This window comes from Sus scrofa, chromosome 14 (genome assembly GCF_000003025.6).
Source record: "Sus scrofa isolate TJ Tabasco breed Duroc chromosome 14, Sscrofa11.1, whole genome shotgun sequence".
NCBI lineage: Eukaryota > Metazoa > Chordata > Mammalia > Artiodactyla > Suidae > Sus > Sus scrofa.
The window spans coordinates 141,272,704-141,300,168 of NC_010456.5; the positions used below are offsets into that span (position 1 = coordinate 141,272,704).

The 27,465-nt window shown below is 63.9% G+C and overlaps 1 protein-coding gene and 1 long non-coding RNA gene across 4 annotated transcripts; one reads left to right on the forward strand and one right to left on the reverse strand.

Annotated features, from left to right (window-relative positions):
- Window positions 19,642-27,098, forward strand: LOC102159965. Of its 3 annotated transcripts, none has more exons than XM_005652423.3 (3): window positions 19,642-20,747; window positions 22,243-22,472; window positions 23,901-27,095. In XM_005652423.3, exon 3 carries the CDS (start codon window positions 23,953-23,955, stop codon window positions 25,177-25,179), a length of 1,227 nt encoding a protein of 408 aa, XP_005652480.1. In that variant the 5' UTR covers window positions 19,642-20,747; window positions 22,243-22,472; window positions 23,901-23,952; the 3' UTR covers window positions 25,180-27,095. The 3 variants fall into 3 exon arrangements, with proteins under 3 accessions (XP_005652480.1, XP_020929613.1, XP_005652479.1); XM_021073954.1 differs by having other exon boundaries at window positions 19,642-20,628; XM_005652422.3 differs by lacking the exon at window positions 19,642-20,747 and having other exon boundaries at window positions 21,922-22,472; window positions 23,901-27,098.
- Window positions 20,975-21,846, reverse strand: LOC110256848. Its single transcript, XR_002338878.1, has 2 exons — window positions 21,711-21,846; window positions 20,975-21,191 (listed from the first exon to the last, which is right to left on the reverse strand). It is a non-coding gene; the product is annotated as an uncharacterized LOC110256848 (long non-coding RNA).

A 27,465-nucleotide genomic window follows, 5' to 3' on the forward strand; every position in this document is an offset into this window, starting at 1 on the left:
ACTGTGCAGGACTAAAATGGATATTCTCCTCCTCTTAAGGCTTGGAGGAGTTCCTGGTGTGGTGCAGAGAAAACAAACCTGACTAGTATCCATCCATGAGGATGTGAGTTCAATCCCCGGCCCCGCTCAGTGGGTCGGGGATCTGGCGTGGCCATGAACTGTGGTGTAGGTCGCAGATGAGGCTCGGACCCTGAATTGCTGTGGCTGTGACACAGGCTGGCAACTACAGCTCGGATTTGATCCCTGGCCTGGGAACTTCCGTATGTTTTGGGTGAGCCTCCCCCCCCCAAAAAAAAAGAATAAAGAAAGAAAAAAAGAAAAGCTTGGCGGAGGGGAATGTCTGATGCTTCGGAGGTGAAGTCATGCAGAGCTCACGCAGTCGGTGCCGTGGGACTGAAGCTTACGTTACTGAAGAAACTGATTGTCCCCTTTAGGACAGCGATGGCAGTGTCCCGTCCTGGCCACAGTCTCCGTGGTGACATTGCCGTTTGTACACAGGGGGCCACTGACAGCAGCTGGCTCCCAGGTCCTGGGCCAGGGAGGACCACCCACCCCTCCCAGCCCCTTCCAAAGGCTGTTCTTCCCAGACTGTCATCTCCAGGGGGAGCCATGCTGGAAACCGCGGCTTATGCCTCATCCTCTAGGTCACCGCTGTCAGCTGAGGCCCCAGACAGCCTCCCATTCATCCTGACGGGCCAGGCCAAGGCCTCTGTGTTGAAGTCAACCGACTGGAAAGTTGCTCCAAACACAAGTGGTGCTTTACCCATGACTCTGGCCAGAGGGGGATCAAGTGGCTTGAGCTCCGGTGGCTGGTGGATGTGATAAAGGAGGGGCAGCTGAGACCTGAGGTCCTCCAGATGGGACAAGGGGGGCACCAGGTGGGACGTGAGGTCCGACTCCCCACGCTGATGTTTTGGCTCATGAGAGGCGCCGCTTCCAGGCAGATGCAGCCGGAGACGGAGAGGCTCAGGCGAAGGTGGGGGCTATGGAGAGGAGGCCCGGGACCCGCCCCGGCCCGCCGCTTCCTGCTTTTCCCTTTCCTCCTGTTCACCTCTGTCTCCTCTGCCGGCTCACTGCCATGCTTCCTCTCTACAGCTAAAGCTGAAAACCTTTCCCTGATGGGGGAGGGTCAGAGGAGAAGCCCCTCTGGCCGGAGCGATAGGAGCATATGATTTTGTCCCGTTCGGAATGGCCCCCAGGACATCTGGAGCCTAGTCCCTGGGCCCTGGGAAGCTGTCAGCACACACAGCAAAGGCAGGATCCAGATTGTTAGCCAGCTGTCCTTGGGATGGGCCCACTGAGGCCACAGACATGGCGACGTGGCCGCGGGCAGCCGGAGCTGGCTTTTGCTGGAGGCCTTGAGAGGCCCAGCCTCCCCCGGGGCCTCCAGCAGGACCCGCAGAGCCTGCAGACGCTTGATGGAGCCCAGGGAGACCCACGAGGACATTCAGCCCCAGAACTGCACGGTCAGTCGGGGCTGTTTGCAGTCACGTGTTTCAGCTGCAGCGGGAAGCCAGGCTCCCCTCCGAGGCACCTCCGTTTCTTTTTTTTTTTCCCATTTCTTAAAGTTTTATCGAAGTCTGGTTGATGTGCAAAATTGTGATAATTTCTGCTGTACAGCAAAGTGATTCCGTTACACACACACCTTTTGTTTTTGGCCCCCCGGCACGTGGAGCTCCCAGGCCAGGGGTCAGATCCAAGCTGCCATTCGGACCTGCGCTGCAGCTGCGGCAACTCGGATCCTTAACCCACTGTGCCAGGCCGGGATTGAACCTGCGTCCCAGCAGGAACTCCAAGCTTTTTCAGGTTCTTCTCCCACACAGATGATCGCAGAATTGGACAGAGTCCCCTGTGCTGCACAGCAGGTCCCCGCTGGCCACACCCCACAGACCACAGTGTGCACAGGCGAGGGACTTCTCATCCGCACTTTCACGGAGAGGAAATTGAGGCTGAGAGATGGGCGACTCGGTGGGCGTCGGGCAAGATGGGCCCAGGCCTGCGTGACTCGAGGTCTGGGCTCTTTCCTCCACGTGCTCCCTGTGGGTCAGAGGCAGCAGGGAGCCAGGGCTCCATGGCCCCTGGGACCTTTGCTCTGGGGCCGGCTCTCCCAGAGCCCTGGCCTCCCACGGCATCCCCGAGCCTCCCCACCCGCTGGCCCCGTCTCCAAGCCCCCGGTGGGCTGTGCTCAAGGCACCTTTGCTCTGCTCAACCAAGAGCCGGGCGCCGACTGGCCACACCATGCGATGGGGGGCAGAGGGGTGGTCCTGTGGCTTGGTGAGGAACCAGCGTCCCTGCTCCCATCCAGGAGACTGGGGGCAGGACGGGGGCCAGGGTGCGGCCAGGGGCGTGGTCCCTGGGGATGGGTCCAGGCTTTCTCTCTGGGGCCAAGAAAGGGCGTTTCTCAGAGGGCAGCGGGGGCCCCTCCCGCCTCTGCCGGCCCCAGAAGCTGCCTCTGCATTTCTCTCAAATTGTCTCTGCCTGCTTCTCTCCTCGCCCTGGCCTAGGGCCTGGCACTGGCCAAGCTGAGGGACAGTTGTGACCAGATGCACAGGTGGTGCCAGGGCCTGGGGGTGTGCTGAGCGCGCGCCCTGCTCCCCGCCTCCCAGCACCATTTCCCTTGGCCCATGTGGGCCGCCTGCCTGAGCCTCCTGGAACTGCTCTGTCCTTCCAGGCGTGGGAGGCCCTGCCAGCAGCTCTCAGCCGGTCTCCACCAGCTGAGGAATGGTCCCTTAAGCACAGATCCTGGGCCAGGACGCCTTGCTGCCCCCTGACCTCACAAGGCTTGGGGAACGGAGGTCCTGGGTGCCCGGCAGACGGTCGCCCGGTGGGCACGTGGTCGGGGGAGAGCCCCAGATCCCGGGAGAGCACCTCTGTGGCTCCTGGCATCCAGGGATGTGGGACCGTCCAGGTCTGAGAGACTCCCATCTTCGCCTCACCACCCACCTCGGGATGGGACTTTGAGCCCCGCACCTGTGCCACCCAGGCCCCAGAGCCCGGCTGCAGCTCAGCCCTCTGAGCCTCTGGCCCACCCTGGATGTGCCAGAAAATGGAAAGACAGGCTTACTTTTGGAGGGAACGAGGGTCTGGAGCTCAAACCCCGATTTCCCTCTCAGTCTTCCTTTTCTTCTTTTTCCGGCTGTGCCCGGTGGCATGGGAAGTTCCTGGGCCTGGGGGTGAGCCCGTGCCACAGCAGTGACAATGCCGGATCCTTAACCTGCTGAGCCACCAGGGAGCTCCATGTTTTCCTCTCCTTGTCTTCACGCTCTGTCCCTTCACTGGGGCGGCTCAATGCCATGCCCTGCGGGGGTGCCTGGCCCCGCCCTACATGGCGCCCAGGTAACCTGGCTTCCCAGCTGGCAGCCGAGGTCACAGAGCTGTCCTGCTCCCACTTGCCTCCTGCTGGCAGCGTTGGAAGCTGAGGTCAGATGGCCGGGTGTCAGTGGGGGTTGGACTCTGTCTCCCGGGGGACTGGCTGTTGGACGTCTGAGTGCATAGATGGGCAGGGCTGGGGGCTTCAGTGGGCGCAAGGACAACAGCAGGCCAGTGAAGCCACTGTGTGCACGAACAGTGGGGCCTTAGGGCGGGGCTCGCCGTGCAGACCCAGGCGTGGGCCTGAGTTGCGGCGGCTGGAAGAATCCATGAAGCTACGCAGATAGGATGCTATTTGGGGATTAATGAATTGTAAGTATTTCTTTTATTTTGATGATTAACAACTTTTCTTTGGTGAAGCTTGAACACAAAACCTGGGGTGTGGGAAACGAACACACGCGGGAGGAGACGGGGTGAGTGTAGGATGGTTTGGGGACCAGGAAGAGCCAACGGCCACCTCCAGGCTTGACGGCCCTCGGCTCCAAGCCCCAGAGAGGACAGTACTAGACCCAGGGCTTCTGGCCTGTGTTCTAGGGCAGGCGGGATGGGGCAGTTCCGTGGTGCAGGAGTGAACTAGGAAGCCTGCACGCGTCCCCTGGCCCCAGCCCTGTGGGCAGCCTGAGGCTTGGCAGGGCTGCTGATCTCCAGTGACTGGCTCTGAGACCCACGGACTTGACTTTTCCCCGCTTTTTCCTCGTCACTGATTTCTATCGTGATGTGGGGGTGGGCACGCGGAAGTTCCGGGGCTGGGGACTAAAAGTGCGCCACAGCGGTGACCACGCTGCATCCTTAAGCCACTGAGCCGCCAGGGAGCTCTTCCACCATGACCTGTTGTCTCCTTTCTTCTACTGCGTCCAGGTTCCGTGTGCTCTTCTTGTGCAGGTTCTTACCGTGCTGGGTGGAACAGGCCCAGCTCTCAGACCGGAGCGAGCACCAGGCACGGCTGGCACCTCCGGGGTGTTTTCATCCACAAGCCAGGGGTCTCCGGACGCGCGCGCGCCGCTCCGTTCTCAGCTGAGTCTCGGGGCTGGAGGTGTCCTAAGGGGCCCTGGAGCTCACCCCGCGGCTCTGCCCTCTCTGCTCACTGTCCCGCTGAGGGACTCCTTTGTCCCCCAGGACCCTCAGCTCCTTCTCCTCACAGGGAAGCCCCCCGAACTCCAGCGGGTTCCCTGCCTGTGCCCCAGCTGCGAGCGGAGTGACCGTAGGGCCCCTTTGTGTCCTGTCTCTGAGTGACCGCTGTCCTTCAGGACCTGCTGCCCAGCATCTTGCAAACTGTTGTTTCCGTCAGGACAGTACTATCTCTCCCTATTGCTCCCTGTCGGCCCGAAGTGGAGTCACCAGCCTGAGTTGCTGTCACCCCCGTGGGTAAGTCCAGGGACCGGGCAGCCAGAGCTGGGGGACTATACCACAGCTTGGGCAGAGCAGCACCTGGCCCTGTCTGGCACAGGGGCTCCCACTCAGCGTGGCACCTGGCAGGCCCTCCTGTGGCTCAGGTAAGAGCTTCCAGCCCGTGGGGCTCAGACGGGTGGTCTGCACACTAGCCTGGGGGAAGCCAGCCTAGCAGATGGGGCAAGTCCCTGGGGACTGGGTCCCTGTGGCTCTCCCCTGACCCCTGTGGTGTGACAGCCAGCCAGGGGCGCCAGCCCTGGTGGTCACCCCTGCTGGCCTGGCTCCTCCCCAGCTCAGGTGTGGGAGCCAGGTGTCTTCAGAGGGTGTCACTCCAAGTTCCTGCTGTGGGTCAGTGGGTTAAGAACCCGGCACAGTGTCTGTGAGGATGCGGGTTTGATCCCTGGCCTCTCTCAGTGGGTTAAGGATCCCACGTTGCTGTGGCTGTGGTGTAGGCCTGAAGCTGCAGCTCTAATTCAACCCCTAGCCTGGGAACCATATGCCATATGCGCCATCCTAGAAAGAAAGAAAGAAAGAAAAAAGAAAGAAAGAAAGAAAGAAAGAGAGAAAGAGAGAAAGAAAGAAAGAAAGAAAGAAAGAAAGAAAGAAAGAAAGAAAGAAAGAAAGAAAGAAAGAAAGAAAGAAAGAAAGAAAGGAAAACAGGTGGTGACTCTTGCTGACCAGCCCCTGTCACACTGGGTAGTCTCAGAAAATTATCAGTGCCATTCCTGGGTCTGGGTAGTTTAAGCTCAAGCAGAAGCCTTTTTATTTCTTTGAGATATTGCAAAAGAAAATAATGACCGGGGCTTGCAGTGTAGAAGATGGACTGGCCAGGGTGGGCCCCTCCCTGGGGACAGAGCAGGGCACGACCTCCACATGCTGCGGGCAGCACAGGCCCCGCCTCCTGCCTGGGAAGCTTGCCCTCCTCAGTGGGCAGCCCGGCAGCCCCGAGCCCGTGCTGGTCTTGGCCCGACCTGTGTCCTCTGGTGCCTCTCAGCCTAGCGGGAGCTGACCTGAGAACACAGGCCGACCTCCCACTCTGCCAGTCCCACAAGAGCAAGGAAGGACTTGTAAGCCAGGGCAGGAGGGGGGCACAAGAGACAGCTTGTGGGCACAAGGCTTTACAGCAAACATCTGTGCCCTGCAGGTCACTGGAGCTTATGGGGAACTCCTCCCTGGGTGAGTGGCACCAGCCCGGCCTCTGGCCAGAAACCATGGGAAGGCCAGCGAGGACACGGTCACTGCCCCTGTGTGCAGGTTGAGGGTCCATCCCGGGGGCAGGTGCTGTGGGCAGCCTTGGACAGGCCAGGACTAAGCAGGGGAGGGCGGAGGGCTTGGAGCAGCCAAGCCCAAAAGCAAGTCTGCATCCGCCTTCTCCCACCCAGAGTCAGGGGGAGGGAAGCGCAGGCCGCAGTCCTCTCTGGGGCCTCTCTGGGGCCTCTCTGGGGCCTCTCTGGGGCGGGGCCTCTCTGGGGCGGGGCCTCTCTGGGGCGGGGCCTCAGTCCAGACCCTGTGGAGGAGGAGGGGCTGGTGGCAAGGCCACGGCCTGGAGCAGGGCCCGTGAGGCTGGAGTGCAGGGCGTGGGGAGAAAGTGGGAGTCGGGAGGGGCGGGAGGCCCTGGGGCTCTGCTCTGGGAGGGACCAGCGCCCTGGGCCCAGCTGCCTCCCAGCCGCATGTGGCACTGGGCTGAGGAACGAGCCAGCAGAACGGGACCGCAGAAGGCAAGCCCGCTGGTCCCTGGCCACCCTCCCTGCTCTCCCCACTCTCCTGGGTGCAGGTGGTCCTGGGCCTGGCGGGGGTGGAGCCCACCCCCCCACCCCCCCACCCCCCACCCCCGCCCCTGCCACCGTGGGCAGCCTTTGGCCCATCCCCAGCAGTGCGAGCGGGTTCTCTCACGAGCCTGGGGACACAAGGGCCCAGGGGTCGGGGGGGTGCCCACTGGTAATCTGGGTGGGGAAGGTCAGCACCCTAGAGCCCACCCTAGGGAGAGGCAGAGGGGTCCTCCTGGGCCTGGCCCCTCCCCAGAGAAGCTAGAGAGGGTGTTTGGCCAGGCTGCGCGCTTCCCTCCCAAAGGCCTCCCCTCAACCCAGAGCGTTGCCGCCCCCCTGAGTGCCGGCCAGGGCCCTTGGATCAGGCCGGGCATCGTCCAGCTGGGCGGACTCTCCCCTGTGCCACCTGCAGAGTGCTCACGGCATCTGAACAAACAGAGGGGCACTTCAGGGACGATGGGCACCCCGTCTCCAGGCGAGGGGAGCCTCGAGGCTCTGCTCCCTCCCACCCCCCATCTGTGCCTGGGCCCCTTTTGTGCTGCTGCAGTCGGGTTAATGAGCTGGAAAATACCACCGTTTCCTGGGGGGTGAAAATCGCTTCAGGGGCAGCCAGGGGCAGCCGAGTCGACTTAGTTGCTGGGAGACCCCGGAGGCGGATCTCCTTTGTTGGGGGCCGGCACTTCCTTGCAGAGGCCACAGGCCCGGTCTGGGCCACCTCCGGGACCCCAAGCAGCCCAGGCCTCAGAGGGGCTCTGAGCACAGCCAGGAAGCCCGGGAATGAGGCTTTAAAAACAAACCAAACTGCAGCCCCCTGTCTCCTGTCTCCCCCATTTTCCAGAGCCCTCCCTGCTCAGGGTGCCACACCAGGAGGACAGCCGTGGGGCTTGGGGCGGGGCTCAAGGGTCCACTCAGGGTGTGGACACTGTGGGAGGCGCCCCAGTGGCCTGGCCGCGTCCGCAGGAGCTCGGCGGGGCTGGCCCCGACCAAGAGGCCCCAGGAGAACGCTGGTCACTCTCCACCCTGCCGCCTCAAGCCAGCGCCATGCTCACGGTGCACGAAACACGGCAGGAGCAGGAAGGCCTCAGCCGTCTCAGATCAGGAGCATGCACCAGGTTTCAGAGGCAGCAGAAAGAGTCTGATGTGTCCTGACTTTTCTCCATCTCTCAGGTTGACCCCACGTGCAGCTTTAGATCGTCAGGAAGTTGGGTTTTTTTTTTCTTTTTTCTTTTTAGGGCTGCACCTGCAGCACCTGGAAGTCCCCAGGCTGGGGGTCAAATGGAAGCTGCAACTGCCGGCCTACACCGCAGCCTCGCGGGATCTGAGCTGCATCTGCAGCCTGTACCACAGCTCCCAGCAACGCCAGATCCTTAACCCACAGATCAAACCCGTGACCTCACAGACACTGTGTCAGGTTCTTAACCTGCTGAGCCACGACGGGAACTCCTCTATGAAGATTTTGAGGGTGCGCCTCTGTGGACGCCTTGAAAGAATGGGTTCGGGTACACAGTGGGTCCTCCTGCCATGGGCCTCAGAGTCTCCTCTTGGTCTTGCTGGGCGGGCCAGGCTGAGCTCTGGGGGCGTGGGCTGTGCCCCTTTCTCGGCCGCTGGATGCCAGCCCGTACCACACAGGGGCCACCAGAAGCCATGGCCTTGGATCTTCAGGAGAGTCCGGAGAGCCTGTGGGTCATTTTCTACTTGGGCCTGGAATCCGGGGCTGAGACGCTGATTCCAGACCCTCATTCCTGCGGCTTCCAGAAGCCCAGAGAGGTTAGAAACGGATTAAGGAAGACCTGCAAACCCCGGCGGAGGGGTGTTGAGGGGCCCGGGGCCCAGCGGGGTGGGCTGTGGAGTCTGGCAGGCCAGGAAGCAGCCCCTCAAAATGCTGACCCACAGCAGAGGACAAGAGGCGTGTGCCAACTGCCAGTCACAGACCCGTCTTGGAGGAGGAAGGGGGTCCAGGGAGGTGAAGGGGAACTGGGAGGTACTAGCTCTAGTCCTGGCTCTAGTCCTGGCTCTGCTGCAGGGCTGTGACACCTAAGGTGGTGACTTAACCTCTCTGGGCCTCAGGTTCCCTGTTCGTTCTCCCCCACATACACGGAAGCAGACTTACAAAGAATTCCCTTTGTGGTGGTCATCCAAGCCCTGTCCTCTTCCCCTGCGCCCCCTCCTGCCAGCCGGACAGCGGCCCTGGGGAGGGCAGGGAGCCCACTGCAGAAGAGGCAGGTGGCTACAGGGAGAAGAAGCAGGGCTGCTGAGTCTGCGGCTCAGAGGGAGGCCGTCCTGTCTGCGGCTCTCAGTGCCGCTGGCGGCCGCTCCAGCCGCCTGGGGCCTTGAGCCCGTGCCCCATCTCGGGGTCAGCTCTGTAGACAGAGGGCCACTGTCCCCCAAGATGGGGCTCCTGCAAAAGTGCCCTCTTCCCTCCCTGACCCACGTGCAGCAGGGACCACTCCCAGCCAGGGCGGGCGGGCTGCTGGTCCTCGGAGCCTCTGCAGGAGGCTTCTGGAGCTTGTAATCCCACCTAATCCTGTTTCCGATCCCTGCAGGCGGGAGGAAGGCCACACACGGAAGCCTTGAGCCAATCCTGGCCCTCGGGGGCCCTGGGGGTCTGGGTCCAGGACCAGTGCACAGAGGCGCCCGCCCAAAGGCAGCTGGGTCCTCCTCAGCCTCTGTGGCCTCCCCTCAGCCTGGCTGAAGCCACACCCAGAGGCAAGGTCGGCCAACCTGGCCCAGAATATACCAGAGCTGGGGCCTCCCCAGCACCTTGGATGAGAGATACTGGGGAGCTGAGAGGGGGTTCCGGCCAGACGGGCCAGCCCCAGAAAGTGTGTCCTTGCAGCCCCTCCCACCCCCACCCCAGCTCAGGCCCATGAAGGGGAAGGAGGGCCTCTGACCACCGGGCAGGGCCTGGACCTCTCGAGGGAGACAAGGGGCAGCCAGGGGTCAGAAGAAGGGCGACTGCGCGGCCAAAAACCCAGAGAATGAAACCTGAGCAGAAGCTCTAGTGCCAGGAGCTCTGTGGGGACGGGGGCAAGGCCCCAAGGCTCAGGCCATGAGGAAGAGGGGTCACAGGTCCAGGCTGCGGTTGGGACTTGGAGTTTGCTTCTAAATGCATGTGGGCGTGCAGGGTCGGGAAGCTTCAGATGCTCAGATCAGAGGGGCTGGGTAGCCCCCTCCCCTCCTGCCTGACAGGTTACTCCAGCAGAGGGGGTGGGGGCGGGGAGGGGGCTGCAGTCCCATCTGCGGAGATGCAGGGGGCCAATCAGGCCCCGGCAGCTGCCAGGGGAATTCCTCTTCTAATTCAAAGTGGACAATCCAGGGCCCAAGGCTTGTTTTGTTTGAAAACAGAGAGGGTGATTAGCAAGGGAGTACCTAATTTAATTCTTCCTGGTGTGAAAGCCCATTAAGACTGAGCAGCTGAGCGAACATTTAGGCAGTGGGTCTGACCGTGGCTCTGACCGCTGCGTCCTGGAGGAGGGAGGTTGCCGGGCAGCTGTCTGGGCCCCGGGCTTCAGTCAGGAGGGAGCTCAGGTCAGGTACACCCTGGTGCTCTCAGACTCCCGACGGGCGGGGCAGGAGGGACAGGCTCACAGCAGGGGAAGCTCACCACCAGGCTGGCGGGGACGGCGCCGGTCTCGGACCCCAACCCACCTGTGCGACCCCTGTGTAGCTTGCGCCGGCTGCCGCAGGCCCTCTCCGTGTCGGGCCGACAGTGGATGGGGCCTTGTCCAGAGCCAGGACCTGTGTAGTTCTTAACTCCCTTGGTGGCCAGGCTCCCAGAGGGGCTCCACTGTGTGTGCCCCTGTTAGCTGTGGTCCCTCCAACCCGCACCAAGTCACCTGCCACCTCTGAGGGACGCGTGAAATCCCAGAGGTGCTGGTCCAACCCAGGGCCGGCTGCGAGGAGCCCAGGATGCTGGGGAGTCACGCAGGGCCGAGGCCAAGGGCGTCCTCGGCTGGGAGGGGTGGGGAGACTTGCTGGGGGGCGGGGGCAGCAACAGGACCCTGAGTTGAGGCTCTAAAGGGGTTGAGGCAAAGCTGACGGATGTCCTAGGACCAAAGACTACCACGGCCCAGGCCCCTGCTGCCATGAGACCCTCTGTCACCCAGACGAGCACGTTGCCCTCACCCTGCCAGGTCAGGGCTGGGCATTCCGGCCCACATGACCCAAGGGAGGACGGTGCTTCCCAGGGTCTTACTGTGAGGTGGGCTGAGCCCAGGAGGCAGCCACGCTCTCTGCGCCCACAGGCCCGAAGGGCTCTGAAGGGCAGGTGCCTGACCACAAGGGGCAGCCAGCTGTGGCCACGGCCCAGATCCCTGGGAGGCGAGCGCGTGCTCCTCCCCAGGGGCTCCCTGCTGTCCCAGTGAGGGTGCTTGGTGAGGAATTTTCCCCTGCCTGGCCTCTTCCAGAGGACCCTGAGCTAGTCCTGCTCCTCCTCCACCGCCTGTGGGGTGAGGAGGGAGCAGGGGCCGAGCTTGGGAGGACAGGAGTCCAGGCAGGTCCAGCGCATCTGCATCCGAGCCAGGTGTGCTGGGGGAGGGGGCTGAGCTTGCAGATGAGCCAGCGCCGCCCTCGGCCTCTGGCTTTGGCTGTTCACGATCAGTTCTCACAGGCTCCCTGACCCAGGCTTGCTGTGGCCACAGCGCACCCCTGCCTCCAATGTTCCTTCATGACTCTGGCACGGGTAGTTCTGGCTTCGGCAAACACCTGGATGCTGAGCTGGAGCTCAGGGCAGGCACTGGGAGGAGGCCACTCGGTGGCAGGTTTCCCAAGAGAGGGCGGGTGCCGCGCTCCTGGGCTTCCCCGTCCGGGTCAGGGCCAGAGAAGCGCCAGAGGGCCCCGGCTCTGTCCGCCACGCTTGCCGCCCTCCGGGACAGCTGGCCTCGCGGCAGCGGCCCCTTTGTCATGCACATGAGGGCGCCGAGGCTGAGAAAGGGTCCCCAACAACAGAGTCACCGATGAAGCGCACTTTCTTTCCCAGTCTGCCGGCTTGGCACATGCCTGCTGTTTCCCAGGGGCCTCCCATTCAAATGGCCGGGTCCCCCATTCTTTGCCCCGCTAGGTGCCCGGCCGACAGCCCCTGGCAGCTGCAGCGCTTTCAAAGGCGCGTCTCTGCAGGTGCGCCCTCCTGCCAGGGGCTCCCCTCAATGGCTCTTTGAGACGTCACCGCAGAGCCGGCTCCGGGCGGGTCGCGCTCGCAGCGCCCGCACAAACGCCGCGCCCCTCCGCGCCCCGCCTGCGCGCGCCCCCGTGGGGAGATGCGGCCGTGCCGGGTGGAGGGCGCCCTCCCCGCCCTCCCGCCAGCCTCTCCTCCCCTCTCCGTGCCCTCTTCCCGTCTCGCCCCCCTGCCTCTCCGGCCCCGCCTCCCCCGGTCCCCGGTCGCTGCCCCGGCTCGGTCCTCCAGTCCCCCGGCCCCGGCCTCCCGCCGCCCGCCCTGCGTAACTGCTCCTTCGAAGCCCCCGCCGGCACCGCGGCGCTCTCAGCGCTCCTACGCCGCGTGCGGGGATGCCGACCGCCGCCGGTTTCAGCCTCTTTCCGTCCTTTTCCTTTTCAACGTTATTGAAGCCAGCGTGGCGGCGGGCGCGCGGGGGCGGGGCCCCGGGCGCGGAAGGCGGGGCCCGCGCGCTCCCGGGAGACGCCCCGCCCCGCCTCTCCGGGCGGGCGCGCGGGGGCGGGGTCCAGGTTGCCTTTGCTTGGCCAGGCGTCCTGGGGCCCCAAGGTGACCAGACGACCTTTGCAGGACTCTGGTCTTCCTGGTTGTTTCATTTTTAGTGTGTGTGGAAAGATTGAGACGGGGAAGGAGAGCTTTCGGGGACAGCGCCACCAAGCCCCCACCCCAGTCTTCCTGGCTGGGAACTCAGGCCTCAGCGGCTGTGCTGAGCCCATCTGGTGCCCATGTAAAGGGCCCCATAAGTCCTACCCCTGGGAGCTCGAGCTGGTAGCTGAGGGGGGGTGGGCAGTGTCCTTGGGGTTCAGCTCCTCTTCCCCCCAGCCCAGCTCTGTCCTCTGGGGTGAGGGCCTGATGGGCAGTCATGGTGGTGGGGAGAGTGGAGCGGGCACCTGCTGTTTGCACACATGATCCTGGGAAGTCTGTTCTCCACCTGGAACAGGTCAGCTCTTCCTGCAAGAGCGCAGAGTGTGGTGTAAAGTCACCTCATTGCCTTACCCATTCCCTCCTTGAACAAACTTCAGTGGGGCTTCCGCCGGGGGTGGTGGGCCCTGGAAGGGACAGACTTGCCCATGGACCTTGGGAAACCGGGGCAGGGCTCTGGACAACAACCCTTTGGGGCCCGGTCCCCAGCTCTGGCCGCACCCCCACCTCAGGCCTTGCCCCCAGCCACTCCCTCCCTCTCCCAGGCCCAGGGTACACACGCCGTGTGCAGCCCCCCTGATGTAAGGCTGGGGGTTAGTCCCCAGGGGCTCTGGGAGGTCAGGTGCCACTGCCTGGGGACAGGACAGACCTGGCCCCAGGCAGGGCCTGGGCGGGCTCTTCAGAAGGCGCGTGCGAGCCCAGCAGCCACTTGTCTGAAGTGTGTCTGCTCAGCTCAGGCCAAGCAGGGGCCTTGACTTGCGGGTGAACTGCAGAGTTTGCTGTTCATAGAGAGCGTTGGTCTGGGGAGTGGTCTCAGGAACAGAGGATACTGCAGAGGTGGTACAGAGGGTGCTGGGGACTCCCCTGACGGCCAGCTGGGTGGCCACAGCCCGTCCTTCCCAGGCCTTAGAACCCCCTGTAGAATGACCCCTCTGCCTCCCCTGCCTGCCTCTGGCGAGCTTTCGTGTGCAGGGTCGGGTCCCAGGCGTGGATCTGGAACGTGCTCGCTGAACGGGGTCGGGGGAGGAACTTCTTGCGGATAGAGGGCGCCCAGAGCTGGGCTTGGGGTGCCTGCTCCCTGTCCAGACCCCGGGAACCCTCCAGGCAGTGAGGGTCCCTGAGGAACCTGGGGCTCTCCATCCCCGGGGACAGCCCCGCCCCAGCCTCCCCCAGAGGCGGTGTGACCGGAGGCGGCTCTGCCACTGCCTCCGGTCTCTCCTAGCTCCCTTTGGCTGGTCTAAGAATCAGATCCACACAAGACCGACAAACAGGAGAGAAACAAATCTGATTTTGTACATAAGAGTTTCCGCAGGTACGGACCAGAGCCATGGCCAGAACAGGGTGTTTATCTGACGTTTTAGACAAAGAACCAATTATTTGTGAAGATTTGGCAAAGCAAAGGGGTTTCTGCTTGTGGCAGCCAGGAGCGAAGACGTGGCAAGGTCTGCTTGCCCAGCATTCTCGCCCCCGGCCCCCCGCCCCCTGCAAAGGGAGGGGGCTTCCCTGGAGCTGGCTTCTGGCTTTCAGGGGAGCAAAGGAGGGTCAGCGTGTCCTCCTTGGACTGGCTGTTTCTCAAGTACCTTTGATTCGAGATAATCAATACGCTGCCTTGGCATCTTTTGGGGTGGCCCGCCCTGAGCCCCTTTATGCCTCACGCCCCTGCCACCTGCCCACTGTGCTGGCTGCTGGGCTGTGGCTGGCTGACTGGCATCTCTGTGGGTGCTCATGGGGACGGTGGGGGGGGCAACCTGTCACCTCTCCTCTGTCCACCATCAGGAGGACATGGCAGCCGCCCCGCCATCCCGGGTTCCTTCTCACCGTGCTCCTGGCGCTGACCGCCGTCTGACCTGCAGTGAGGCGCTTCTGCCCACAGAGCCTCCCCTCCCCCAGGTCAGGGCCAGGCAGCCGTGGGAAGGGGCTCTGTGACCAGGCCTGAGCGCCTCCCACCAAGCTCAGGGCTGAGACCTCAGCCTGGTCTCCTGGGTTCCTGGTGTCACTGTCCGGAGGCCAGCAGACTGTCACTGAGGGCTCCTGACCTCGGAAGGGGAGGGCTCAGGCTCCTGGGGTCCCAGGGGGGCCCCTCCCGTGCTGGGGACCCTCCTGGCAGTGGTCCCGGGAAGACGGGGCTGGGGGCTCTGCAGTGTCTGAGACCCTCCCTGCTCAGAGGCTAGAATACTGTTTTAGGGGAGCTTCTCAGGCGTCAGACCCTGCTGGGAGGGGCTACAGGTGCAGTGACCCCTGTCCAGCCGAGCCTGCCTGAGGTTGGCGGCGTTGCCCAATGCTGGGTGGTCCGTCCAGAGCTACTGCATGTCCCCTGTAGATGGGGCCTCAACCAGCCCACATACACAGCCCTGAAATGTCCGTGGCGGCTCGAGGGAGAGTCCATTTATTGCATCTCTATTTAATACCTGTGGCAGGAGTTCCCACTGTGGTGCAGCAGGTTAAGGATCCGGCATTGCCACAGCTGTGGCATAGGTTACAGCTTGGCTCTGATTTGATCCCTGGCCCGGGAACTTCCACATACTTTGTGCGCAGCCAAAAAGGAAAAAAAAAGTTTTTAAAATAAAAATAAAATATGTGTGGCAATAAGCCTGCCTATTAACAATGTTGCAAAGCCTGCCTGGTTCACTGCGCCAAGTGCTTGCAGCCCAGCCTGACCACTCAGGCTCAGGGTCACCCCTCTGGGGCAGACACGCCTCCCTGCAAATCCTGCTCCCGTGCTGGCGGAGCCACACGCCCTGCTGAGGGGAGCTCGTGTCAGGCTCCTTCTCGGGCTCCTGGCGGCTCCGGGACCACCTCGCTCAGGGGTCTTTCTCAGCAGGCTGGTGGGCACGCAGCCGGTGTGTATCTCCCCGCCCATGGGAGACTTGGGCACCAAGGCTCCCGGGTGGCCGCCTGTTGTCTCAGTGGACGTGCTTCTGCTGAAGTCAGACACACGCTTTCCTCTGAGGTGGGGCAAGACCCCAGCACCCTGGCCGCCCGGGGGGTCACAGGCTGCTCCAGCCCCGCGAGCTCCCGGAGCCGGCAGGTCCATGCAGCCCAAGCCGGTGGCCTCTTGGGGGCCGGGCAACCTCCTCCAGGGTGGCGGCATGTCCTGGTCTGAGCACCGGTCTCCTCCCCGGGGGACAGTGACCCTGGGGCTCGCTCCAGCCCTGCTCTTGGTCCGAGGTCCGGAGCGGCCGTGCCTGGGGCACCTGGCCTCTGCTTCTCACCCTCGCTGGCATGTCCCGCCCACAGGCCTGGCTGGGCAGGGCAGCCGTGGCATCCTGAGGGCCCTGCCCGGGGCGGGCAGCTGGGTGATGAGAGATACTGAGCGCCAGATCCAGCGTGGTGCCCTCTGGGCTGGGCTGGGGGACAGTCTGGGCGAGGAAGCCAGGCCCTGCTGCCTGAGAACGGGGGCTCCCTCCACCGGCAGGCCTCCCTCTAGCCCTGCACCGATGGCTCAAAGCTGCGACTGTTCCCAAAGCCATTTCAGGGAACACCAGGGAAGAAGGGCGCATCCGTGGCTTTAGCAAATCAGCCAATTTCAGCTCTGCTGCCCCGGGCGCGGCTGCTGGGAGAGCGTTGCCTGGAGTTTCTGCTTCCCGACCACACGCACCAACTCCAGCTGGATTTCTGTTTTCTGTTTTCGATCTGAGCCACTGTTTCAGCTTTGAAAGGAGGTCAAAAGAAACGTTTTGATGAGCCCGGAGCAGAGCAGACACACCTTCTCCTCGGGGCTCAGACAGCCGGCGCTGGCGCTGTGCTGACTTCCCTTCTGGGGCCTGAGACGGGCCTGCTGCTTCCTGAGAAGCACTTCAGAGGGAAGGGGTGGTGCCTGGAGCAGATGGGGTGGTTTGGTGCCTTCGCCTCGGGCTTGGGGGACAGCAGCTCTGGGAGCCCCGTATGTCTGGCTGGGAGTCTGAGGTCACGCCCCACTTCTGGGGACACTGAACCAAGAGGACGCGGCCCAGCGGAGCCAGAGTGGAGTTGGGGCCCAGCTTCCCGACTTCAGGGTCGCCCTGAGCTTTAGACGGACATGCACTGTGGGGTTCAGACCAAATCTGGGCTGGGGTGCAAGGCGGGTGGCCTGGGGCAGTAGAACCCTGCACCGTGGTCGAGGAAGCTGTCTCCGGGGCTCCTGTCCCCGGGGAGGGAGTGCTGCCCCTGGGGAGGGGGTGCTGGCCCAGACTAAGTTCAGTTTCACAGGAAGTGAAAGTGTCCCCCCCGCTGGTGTTGGGGGGCAGGAGTGCCCCAGGGCGGTGGGCACTGGGCCTCACAGGGGGCACTGACTGGCCAGGCTCTCGGTCTGGGTCTGTCTGCAGTAGACCCTGCTCGAGTAACTGCTCTGCCGAGAGCAGCTCTCCGCAGGCAGAGCAGGTGGCGGGTCCCCAGCCCCTTCTTTGCCTTTGTCTAAAATTCATTCAGACTCTGCCTTGACCTGTAGGGGTTCCTGCCCTGTCTCTGTTTGGGAAGCCGGACGGCCTCAGCCACACCGGCCTGGGCCGTGGACAGCACACTGTCTCCGCCCCGGAGGCTTCTCGGTGCCCAGCGGCCGCTTGGCAGAGAGCTGTCCCACGAGGACCGGCCTGTGGGCTGCACAACAGGAAACACAGACGCCTGCGTCCTGCTGTGGCCTTGACAGCAGAAAGGAAGTAGACGCCTGGCCGCCCCCAGGGAGAGCTCTCAGGATTCGGAAAGCGGCGGGGGGGGGGGGGGGGGGGCTGGGCTCCATCTGGGGGGCCTTCCCTCCCTCCGGGCTCCAGGAGGCCCCAGCCTGCCCATGGCTCTCTCTGCTCTGGGCGCCGCTGGGCGCGGAGCGGGCCCCCAGCCCGGTTTCTGAGCCTGGGTTTGGGCCCCTCTCGGCCGGCCCTCGCCTGGCACAGGCCTGGCAGGCCCAGGGCTCCCCTGCCGTCCACCTCGAAGACCTTTGACACACAGGACCCCTTCTGAGGTCGGTGGGGCAGGACGCTCGGGGGGAGCTCAGGGGCTGCAGCCCCACCTGAGGCCTCCCCAACCCTGGAACTGCACCTGGGCGTGGACAGAGCTGACCAGGGCAGGGGCTGATCTGAGCCTGCTTCTCCCTCCCTCCCCCCCTTGCATGTCTGCTGCTTGGCAGGTGGGAGGCATGGATGCCTGCTGTGTCCGCCTCAGGAGACTGCTGGGCGGGGCTGCTGGGAGGGGTGGGGAGACTCCGTGGGAGCCTGACTTAGACGGCCAACCTGAGATCTTGCCCAAAGATGGAAAGGGTGACCAGCAGAAGGGGTGGAGGCTCAGTGTGGCCAGAGGCCTGGGAGTGAGGGGCTCGGAGGGTGAGGGGCCGCGGGAACTTGGGAGGAGCCAGACCTGGGGATGCCCAGGTGGCACCCGTGGCTGTCCTGACATGGTTCAGAGGCTCGACAGCAGCGGGTGAGGTCATCCAGTCCAGCCTTGAGGGTGAAGGAGGGGGCAGCCCCCATGTCCCAGGAGAGGAAGGGCCCCTCGGGGAGTGTGGCCGAGCAGGTGTGAGGCCAGGATGGGGCGGGAGGAAGGGTGAGTGCTGGTGCGGTGCTGGCTTGCTTCCCGCTTTCCCAGGTCAGGGAGGCAGGGTAAGAGCAGAGCTGCGACCCCAGCCCCACTGGATGGGGGGGCCTCTGGGCTGAGTTTTAAGGAAACACACCAAGCCCACAAGGCACCCTCCTGCTGGGCTGCGGCCAGGCACACTTCCTCGCCCTGGACGACTCAGCAGCTGCACCACCAGCATCTCGTGGTCCCAGCTGTGGCCACGTGGAGCTGCCCCTGGGGCTGCCCGAGCAGTTCCAGAGGTTGCAGGCACTGTGCTGTGTGTTTAGTGCTCTGTTTACCAGTGGGCCTCCTCTAAGTCTGTCACCCATGTGCCATCTTGGTTTTGAATGGAGATATTATTATACACTTAACATAAAATGTCCATTTTAAAACATACACTTTAGTGGTTTTCAGTGTATTCTCAAAGTTATGCAGCCATTATAATCATCTCTCATTCCAGAGCTTTTTTATCATTCTGCTAAGAAACCCCATACCATTAGCTGTCACCCCTTATTCTCCTCCCCCAGTCCCTGGCGACCACGGCTCTGTTTTCTGTCTCTGTGGATTTGCCTCTTCTGGGCATTTCCTATCAATGGAATCAGTCACTATGTGGTCTTTCATGTCTGGCTCCTTTCACTTAGACGATGTTTCTGAGGTTCGTCTAAGGGAGCTCATTCCTTTTCAGGGCTGCGTGATATTCCACCACATTGTGGATTTACCCCACATTGCTTGGTGGGCATGTGGGTTGCTACTATTTCCTTGCTGTTGTGAGAGAGCCGCCACCTTCTTTTGTGAGCAGAGGCATGAGATGACTTCGGCAAGTGCAGAGTGTGTCCTGCTCCCCCTCCCTCCTCCTCCTGCCCCCATGGGCCCCACAGGAGCCTCTGAGGCACCCCCTCTCCCAGCCTTCCTCCCACCCCCCCCCGTGGGCCCCACAGCCCCTCTTAAAGCTGCAGTTAGTGGCCCTTAAAACAGTGATTATCCTGGATTGTCAGGTGGGGGCTCCCGTGATGACAAGGTTCTTACAGGGAGAAGAAGGGTCAGAAGAGATGGGTGGAGGGGGTGGCGGGGGACAGATCCCACCTGCCATTGCTGGACGTATAAAGTGGGAGGAGGCCCGGAGCGAGGATTGTGGGTGGTCTCCAGGGGCTGGTGTCCCACCGCTGCCCACAAGGTCCCTCTGCCCTAGGCTCCAGGGGCTGCTGGTAGATGCACCTCTGAGCCATTTGCTGCCCCCAAACTGAAGTCGGCAGACCCGGACTCCCTGGAGACAGCTTCCCCCACTCCCTCGAACAACACACACATGGTACACACCCATGCTCACGCATGTAATGTGGACACACCTGCAGACACACACAGGCACCTACGTTCCCATGTCTGTCAACATGTTTAAGGCCCTGTACGGATGACCCGGTGTCAATTTCTCCTAACTCTATGGTTTTGTTTCGCCAGTTTTGAGGTGATCAGGCCTGGACGCGCTCCCCAACCAGACGATAGGTGGATCAGCAGGAGGATGCCTGCTGCTGGCCCCCTGGCGGCAGGGAGTCCTGCCCAGCTCACCCCATGCCCGCTCTTCCCCCTGAACCCAGCAGCTCCTGGCCCTCCGCATCCCGTCTGCCTGGCCAACCCCACGAGGAGCCCGCGGGCACCTCACGGACCGCTCGCCCCAAACAGACCCAGTTTTCTCCCGGCCCCCGCTTTCCTGAGCCAGGACAGGCAAGCCCAGCACATCCCAGCAGCCGGCAGCCCTCGCCTCCTCGCTCAGCGCCATCCAGACCTGGGCCCTCCCGGTCTCCCTGCCAGGGGTGACCAAACACCCGCATCCTGGCAAGCCAAACCGGTGGTCCCAGACCCTGCTGGAACCTGGCCCCGGTCCACCCCCTCTCACCTTGTCCATCGCGGCCTCCACCAGGCTCCACCCCCTCCCCTCCCCCACCTCATCACACCTGTTTCCTGTAAAGGGATCTTGATGGTGGGAAAGTTTCCCACAAAAGCTGGATGAGAGGCCTATGGCCCATCGGGCAGTGCCCACCCTGCAGCGCACTGAAGGGACCATAACAGCTGCCGGCCCCCAGACTGCACACCGGTGACCAGGGGGCGCTCCCTGGGGGCGGCCTGTCCACTTTAGGACCTTGTGCTCGGCCTGTGGGGGGAGCGTGCCGGGACACACTGGTGACACGCGGGCGACACCCTGGCTCCACGGGGACCCGGGGTGAAGAGTTGGGTCTGGCCACCCCCCCCCCCACAGCCAGGTGAGGGAGCAAGAGGAGGCCCGAGGCCCCTAGCTTCCCCTGGACGCAAGTCCCTGGGGGCAGGCGGATCCATGCTGCTGCTTCTGGGCAGATTCACAGGAGAGAGGGCTCAGCATGTGCCCGCCTGCAGGCCCGAGCCTCCTGGGAGCTGGCATCCACCCCGGCCTGTCCACCTGCCTGGCTGGAGGAGGCTGTGGCCCTAAAGGTCTGGCATGGAGGTCAGGGTGTGCCAGGCGGTGGCCTTGGACGCACTCTGGACTCAGCGGCCAGAGCTGGCCTGGCCAGGAGGGCGAAAGACCCTGAGCACGCCTGCCCCAGTGCCTCTGGGAGCTAGGGTGGCGTGGCCGCCTGGACTTGGCCAGCAGCCTAGTGACCCCCCCGCTTCCCGCTGCCTCCAGGGCCACTCCCTCCCCCGCCTGCCTGCCCTCCCATTGCCTCCCTTCCGGCCGCCAGCACGCTTAGGTTGACCAGGGCCCGGGCGCGTCCCTGTCTGTGAGGGGAACCACTGGCAAGGGCTCGGGTGGGTCACTCCTTCAAGACTCACAGCCCAGTAATGAGGCCAGAGAGGACGGGGGCCTCCAGACGGACAGCTGCGCCACCACGCTGCGGCCAGGAAGCCGCCGGGCCGGGACCCCAGAGGTTGCGCAGGGGGGTGGGCAGTGGGAGGGGGGCAGGAGCAGAAAACCGGGTGGCCTCCGGGTAGGAGTGGCCTGGGCAGGCTCCGGGCTGGCACATGTCCCGCTCATGTCCCCCCAGACCCCCCCATTCAGAGCAGTCAGGCGGTCTGCATCTTCTCAGGGAGCATTTTCTCAGGGAGAGTCCGAGGTGCTGTTGGGTCCAGGTCTGACCGGCAAACACGCTCAGTGGGCAGGTCCGGTCCTGGAGGCCTGTCCTCCGGTCACTTCCCAGTCCGGCGCCGGATGTGCAGATGATTCGTTTCGCTTCGTTTCAGCTCCAGGCTCTGGGTTTTCTCTCTCCCCAGAAACTTCCCCTGTGTGTGTGTTTGGGGGGGTTCTCTCCGTGGCCAGTAGCAGTTGGCTGCATCTCCGCTGGGACAAGGGTCCTGAGACCCAAATGCAGCAGCTTTTGAAGAGAAAACAGAATGTCAGTCAGGGAATCGACTGAGAGCCCTGCTTTCAGTGACCACAGTTAAAGTGGAGCCCTGAGGGCTGGGCCCTGAGCTGGGAGAGCGTGGGGGCCCCGGAGTGCCAGCCGCCGCCTCGGCCACGGGGCCCAGAGCCCCTCCTCAAGCCAGTTTTGGGGACCGCCTCTGGGAACCCATCACCAGAAAACTCCCGAGGACCAGTGGACACTTCCTGGGTGGCGGGGGAGGCCCTTCAGGCCGGGGAGATGGTGCTGGGCCTAGGGCACTGTGGGTGGACAGCGGTCAGGACGGAGGCCTGGCTCCCAAAGTCCCGGGGCTGCCCGCATGGTGGCCTTGCTCGTCCAGGTCTTTCCACGCCATCCGAGCCCATCGGGGGTGACCGGTCAGGCCACCGCCGTCCACGCAGGGTGCGCCAGCCCCGCCCACCTCCCCGGGCCGCTTCATCAGATCCGGGTTTGGCTGTTTAATGGGAGTAAAAGAGCAGGTACCACTCTCACCTGCGCTCCTTCACCAGCCGTGCGGCTGAGCAGCCACCTTTCAAGGGATCCCGGGTCCCCGACAGCCCAGATCCGGGAGGAGCATTTGGGGCCATCTTCCCTGGACATCCTCGAGGGACAGGCTCTGAGGGACACAGATGGCTACTCCCTTGGGTCACCGAGCAGCACAGGGGCACGTGGCTGGCTCCTCCTCTTGGTGCCAGTGGTAGGGGAAGTTACTGGAGCAGAGTGCCGCTGTTTGGGGAAGGTCACCCGGCGCCCGGGGGTGCAGCTGGGAGGGGCCGCTAGTCCCCAGACATGGAGGGTGCCTCCCACCTCCGGCCCCAGCCACACCTGAACCCCTGAACCTGCTTCCAGCCAGGGCACCCAGACGGCCTGCAGCGTCTCAGACAGACTGGGAGCGAGCAGCCCGACCTTCCTGCCTCCCGGCCCCGGGGGTCCCGCCGGCGCCTGTTCCCTGCAGCTGCTGTGCGGGCCACTTCCTCAGTTGACTTCCTTCTTTCTTTTTCCCGCTGTTCGTTCATTTCGGCAGAGATCCCTCCAGAAAGGGTTGGCTGAAGGAGCCTGTGTCTGCGGACAGCTCTGGGGGAGCGTGCTGGCTGCCCCAGGCCTCCTCTGAGGATTGAGGCGAGGAGCAGGCAGTGTGTGGCCGAGAGCCTGCCATATTTAGGCCCTTGCTGGCCCGGACAGCACAGAGGCGGCCTCTGCTTCCTGGACGCCTGGACGCGTGGAGGGAGCTCCCTTCCTTCCTCGGAGGCGCAGGTGAGAGAAGGGGGACAGGACCCCCGGAGGCCCTCGAACTCTCCTCTTCTGACACTCCGTTGCCCCCTCTGGGAGGGACGGCGGGGGTGCGGAGGCTTGCTGGCCAGGAAGGTGTGGTGCCTTCCTGCCGTAGAGCAGGTGGGAGTCGGGGGCCTTGTAGAAGGGGGGCGGGGATGGTTTTCAGAGCTGCAGGCCCAGACCTCGTGACCCACCCCCACCCCCTGCTCACCTAAGTGGGGAGGGGCCTCAGCTGGGGGCCCCTCAAGAAGTAGGTCACAGCCTGCCTTGTGCCCAGGGGTTTGCAGGGCTCCAGCAGGTGCGCACGTGGGAGAGCGCCCGGTATTGAGTCCTGCAGAGGCGGCAGTCCTAGAAACAGGCAGCCAAGTGGTGGCCGTTCAAGCTCAGCCCTCTGTCACTGGACTGAGCAGCAGGGCCTCGATGGGCCCTGTGTGCAGGGCAGGGGGTCAAGTGCCCCGGCCGGGTGCCGGCGCTCCTGGGAGGCTGCAGGAGAGGCCCTGGCTCAGGCGCTGACACAGCACGGCGTCACCCCCGGCAGCTCAGAGGCCGGAGGCCCGGGCGAGGGGCTGCTGTGGTGGCTTCCGTGAGGCCCGCTTCCGGGCTCCAAAGGACATTGACGCCATCGTGGGGGTTCTACCCGTGACCACGTCACCTCCCAGAGGCCCCTCCTTAGACCATCACCTTGGGGGTTAGGATCTCAATATAAGAAGTTGGGGGAGTTCCCCTCGTGGCTCAGTGGAAACGAATATGACTAGCATCCACGAGGATGCAGGTTCGATCCCTGGCCTCGCTCAGTGAGTTAAGGATCCGGTGTTGTCGTGAGCTGTGGTGTAGGTCACAGACACGGCTTGGATCCCACATTGCTGTGGCTGTGGTGTAAGCCAGAGGCTACAGCTCTGATTTGACCCCTGGCCTGGGAACCCCCATGTGCCGCAGGTGGTGTGGCCCAAAAAGACAAAAAAAAGTTTTGGGGGGACAGACATTCAGCCTATAGAAGCCCCCCATGACCACTGACACATGTGAAGAGAAAGGACTAGAAGGCACGGCCACCGTGAGCCCTTCAGAGCCAGATGTCCTGTGGTTGTCACCTGAGGCCCCCAGTGGGCACACAGAGGCTGGTCCCCAGGTGCCCTGAAGCGGGGTCCTGCTGGGGTGGCACAGACCCAAAGCCGGGCTGGGGAGTGGGAGGCTTCCTCGTGGGAAGGGGGCCGGGTGCCCCCGGAGGCTGGGCCCTCGAGACCTTGCCCTGCCCGCGGGGAAGGGGAAGAGCGGGTGGCTGACCGCGTCCTGGCGGGTTGGGTGGCGGGCAGCTCCCCGGGCAGGCGGCACAGGTTGTGGACCATAGCTCTGCCTGTAGGTGGTCGGCCGTAGTCCGACTGCAGTCAGCCAGTCTGTCTTCATCTCCTGCAGGCCGAGGGCAGTTTCTCCCTGGGGGACCAGAGGCAGCTCCGTGGCGTCACCCATGGGCTCCTGTCCTGCGGAGGATGGCGCAGCCCCGGCCATCCCCCAGCTGAGGCCGAGCGAGAAGTTCCACCTGTTTGTGAGTTACAGCAGCGTGGACGCCGCGTGGACCCACGGGCTCATCGGCCGCCTGGAGGCGGACCACGCGGGGCTGAGGGTCTGTCTGCACGAACGGGACTTCATGCCTGGCAGGAACGTGCTGGAGAACATGGCAGACTGCATCCAGCGCAGCCAGAAGGTGCTGCTGGTGCTGAGCCAAGACTTCGTGCAGAGCCGCTGGTGTCTGCTGGAGGCCGACCTGTCCCTCTTCGGCTCCTGCCTGGAGAGAAAGCCGGTCATCCCTGTCCTGCTGAGCCCCTGCCGGATCCCGCTGCACCTCAGCCACCTGACCTACCTGGAGGCCACGGACGGCCGCTTCTACCAGAAGGTGGTGCAGCTCCTGTGCACCCCCAACCACCGCGTGGCGCGCCCCCCGGGCCTGCGCGCAGCCCCCACCCTCTACAGCGGGAAGACCCTGCTGTCGCTGGATTGCGTCAACAGGGAGAGCCTGCCGTCCTGGCGGGTGGGCACCTTCAGCACCCTGGCCGTCCCGGACCCCTTGAGGGAGGTGCTGGAGGACCCCGAGGTGTACAAGCAGGCCCTGGGCATCCTGAACGGCGTGCGCTCGCCCCGCTCCTGCCTCCGGTACCTGGGCTGCCGAGTCACGCTCGGCGTCATCCTGATCCTGCTCTCCATGGCATCCGTGTTCCTCCCTCTGGTTCTGGGGATCCAGGAGAACCACCCGGCGCGGCGGTTTCTCCTGATCTCGGCCAACGTGTTCTTCTGCCCCCTCCTCATGGTCTTGAGCGTTAACACCCTGTGCTGGTTCCGGAGGTTCTCCAAGAGGAAGATGCGGGAGCTGGCCCGCAGCGTCGGGGAGGCCAACCTGCTGCTGGCGCCGCACTCTGTGCTCATGGGCTGTGACACCCGGAACAAGCTCTACTTCGTGTACGTGCTGCTGGGGGACTGCAGGCAGGCCCTGCTGGGCTCCCCGGAGAACGAGGCCCTCTTCCAGGAGGCCCTGCTGCAGTTCTCGTGCAGCTACGCCTGCTGCCTCGCGCACGCGCACTTCCCGCCCTGCGAGGACACTGTGCTGGCCCCGGGCCACCTGGAGCTGGGCCTGTGCTTCTGCCAGTTTGTCTTCCTGCAGCTGAAGAGACGCGGGGGGCCTGGGGTGAACTCTGTGTAATGGCTGGAGGCCGGGGCGGGGCTTCTCGTGGGACGTGCCGCGGGCCGGGCGGCGCGCACAGCTGTGCGGAGCAGGGAGACCCCTGGGCCCCTTCCCCATGCGGGCGCCCACAGCCTGCTCTGAGGGCAGCGGTGACGGCCACCCGCCCACCAGCCCTGGCGCCCTGCCCCAGCCCGATGGTTTGGGGAGGGGGGCTTTGGTCAAACTACCTGCGCGGAGGCTGGGGAAAGCAGCGGTCTTGCCATGGGGCCCTGGAGACAGTCACTGCTCCTCTGGATGGCCGGTTGGTGTCTGGGGCGGGGGTAGAACGCCCCGCCCCCACCTCCTTCTCCTCCAGGAACCTGGCCCTTCTTGTGGGATGCACACCAGGCCGCCCCAAGGGAACCGGGCTGTCCACCTGCCGGGTCGTACGCGGACTGACTCCAGCCGGGTACCCGGTCTCTCCCCTCCCAGCTGCCCCCCTCCAGCTCCTGAGAGGCAGGCCTCCGCTCTCGTCCTTCGCCTTCTGGAGGAGCCTGTGCCTGAGGCTGCAGCGCCACCTCCGGAGCCCGGCACAGGGCCAGCGTCCATCCACCCGGCTGCCTCCACTGCTGGCGCTTCTGCTGACGCTGTTCACTGCACAAGGCCGCAGCATCTGAGGGCTGCGAGGGTGAACTCATTCCGGGTGGGCGACGTGGCAAGAGTGGCACTGGGGGTCCCGGCTGAGCGGCATGGCCCCCTCGCTCTGTGCCCACCCAGGCGACAGCCCCCTGTGTGGGGTCCCCTAGGTCCTGGAGCACCAGGGCGGGACAGTGGGGATGTGCAGTTTCCCAGCCTGTGGATGAGCAGCTGGCAGAGGCCGAGTCCAGGGCTGGGCAGATGCCCCTGGCCCCCCGCGGGGAGCCCCTCCCGCGGCCAGGTGCTGCGCTAGTGAGAGCTCAGCTAGGCTCCGGCGTGGTATCGCTGCCCTGCAGCCCCTTGCTCGGGCCTGGCTGCCTTGCAGTCAGCAAGTGCCGGCCCTGGGCAGCAGCTGCGGAGCCACAGGCAGAAGGGGCTCAGAGTTTCGGCGCCTCTCTCCCAGGCCCTCCCCCGATGCCCCAGAGCAGACCCCAACCCAGCTCTTTTGGTTGAATCGTCCACTCCGCCCCCAGCCCGCAGACACTGATACAGGCCCAGGCCTGGGTCCTGCCCCAGTGGCACTGCCCGACCTTCCCGTGAGCCACAAACACCTGTTTCGTTTTCTCCCGTGGTCTGTTTTTCTCCCGGCTCAGCCTCCAGCACCTGTGCTCCACTTAGTAAGTGGAAATGGAACAAAATCCTGACACGAGTCTCCTGCAGGAGGCTGGCACAGCCCAGTCACATCTGTCCTGGGGCCGGGATATAGAAGACCCCTCTCCCGAGGGGCCCGGCCCCTGGGCAGGAGGGTGAGAGGCAGAGAGGAGGGGCTCTGTGCAAGGAGGGGGGCGGCATAACCAAGCCTCCAGGGGGAGCCCAGACCTGGCAGGCCCCGGAGACGGGCCCTGATGGCCTCGCAGTGCCAACGGGGCTGGGCTGCCCCACACGTGTAAGGGCTGAGGGCTGGGGAGGCAGCATGGCCTGGACATGGCAGAGGGCACTGCCAAGAGGAAGAGCATCCCGGGAGCCTCAGAGCTCCCTGGATGGCTTTGGGTTCTTGGGGACAGTGCTGAGCACCAAGACCCACGCGAGGGTCCCAGCACCTGGCCTCTGAGATGTCCAAGGCAGAGACACCATCCGGACCCCACGTGGAAAAGGATCCTGCTGTGTAGCACTGGGAACTATACGTAGTCACTTATGATGGAGCCGGATCGTGCGAGAAAAAGGATGTGTACATGTGCGCATGGCTGGTCTTCCTGCTGTACAGTAGAAAATTGACAGAACACTGTAAACCAGCTATGGTGGAAAAAATAAAAATCATTTAGGAAAAAAAAAAAAAAGAAAAGGAGCCTCCTGCTGCCTTCCAGGGACCCCCAAGCCCCATCGGGCCCCCCATCCCCGCAAAGCCTCAGCACAGCCCACCCACACTCCCTCCGGGCCAGGACTGGCTCCTGCTCTGTGCAGGGGGCGCCTGTAGACACCAAGAGGGCCCAGCAGCCTGCGCTGGCTGAGGGTCCGCTCGGTGCCCAGAAGGCAGCTGTGACAGAGCCGGGCAACTGGTCAGCCTTTCAGGACCACTTCCTGCTTACCTTGGGAGGTGGTGCGGGGGGCGGGGGTCCGAGGCCCCCTCCGCGTGCACGTACGTGTGTGTACACGCTCCGTGCCATGGCTCCTGGGCACCCCGCTGAAGCA

Excerpts from the sequence above, each read along its gene's own strand:
- LOC102159965 (XM_005652423.3), top strand. The coding sequence starts at position 23,953 with ATGGGCTCCTGTCCTGCGGAGGATGGCGCAGCCCCGGCCATCCCCCAG.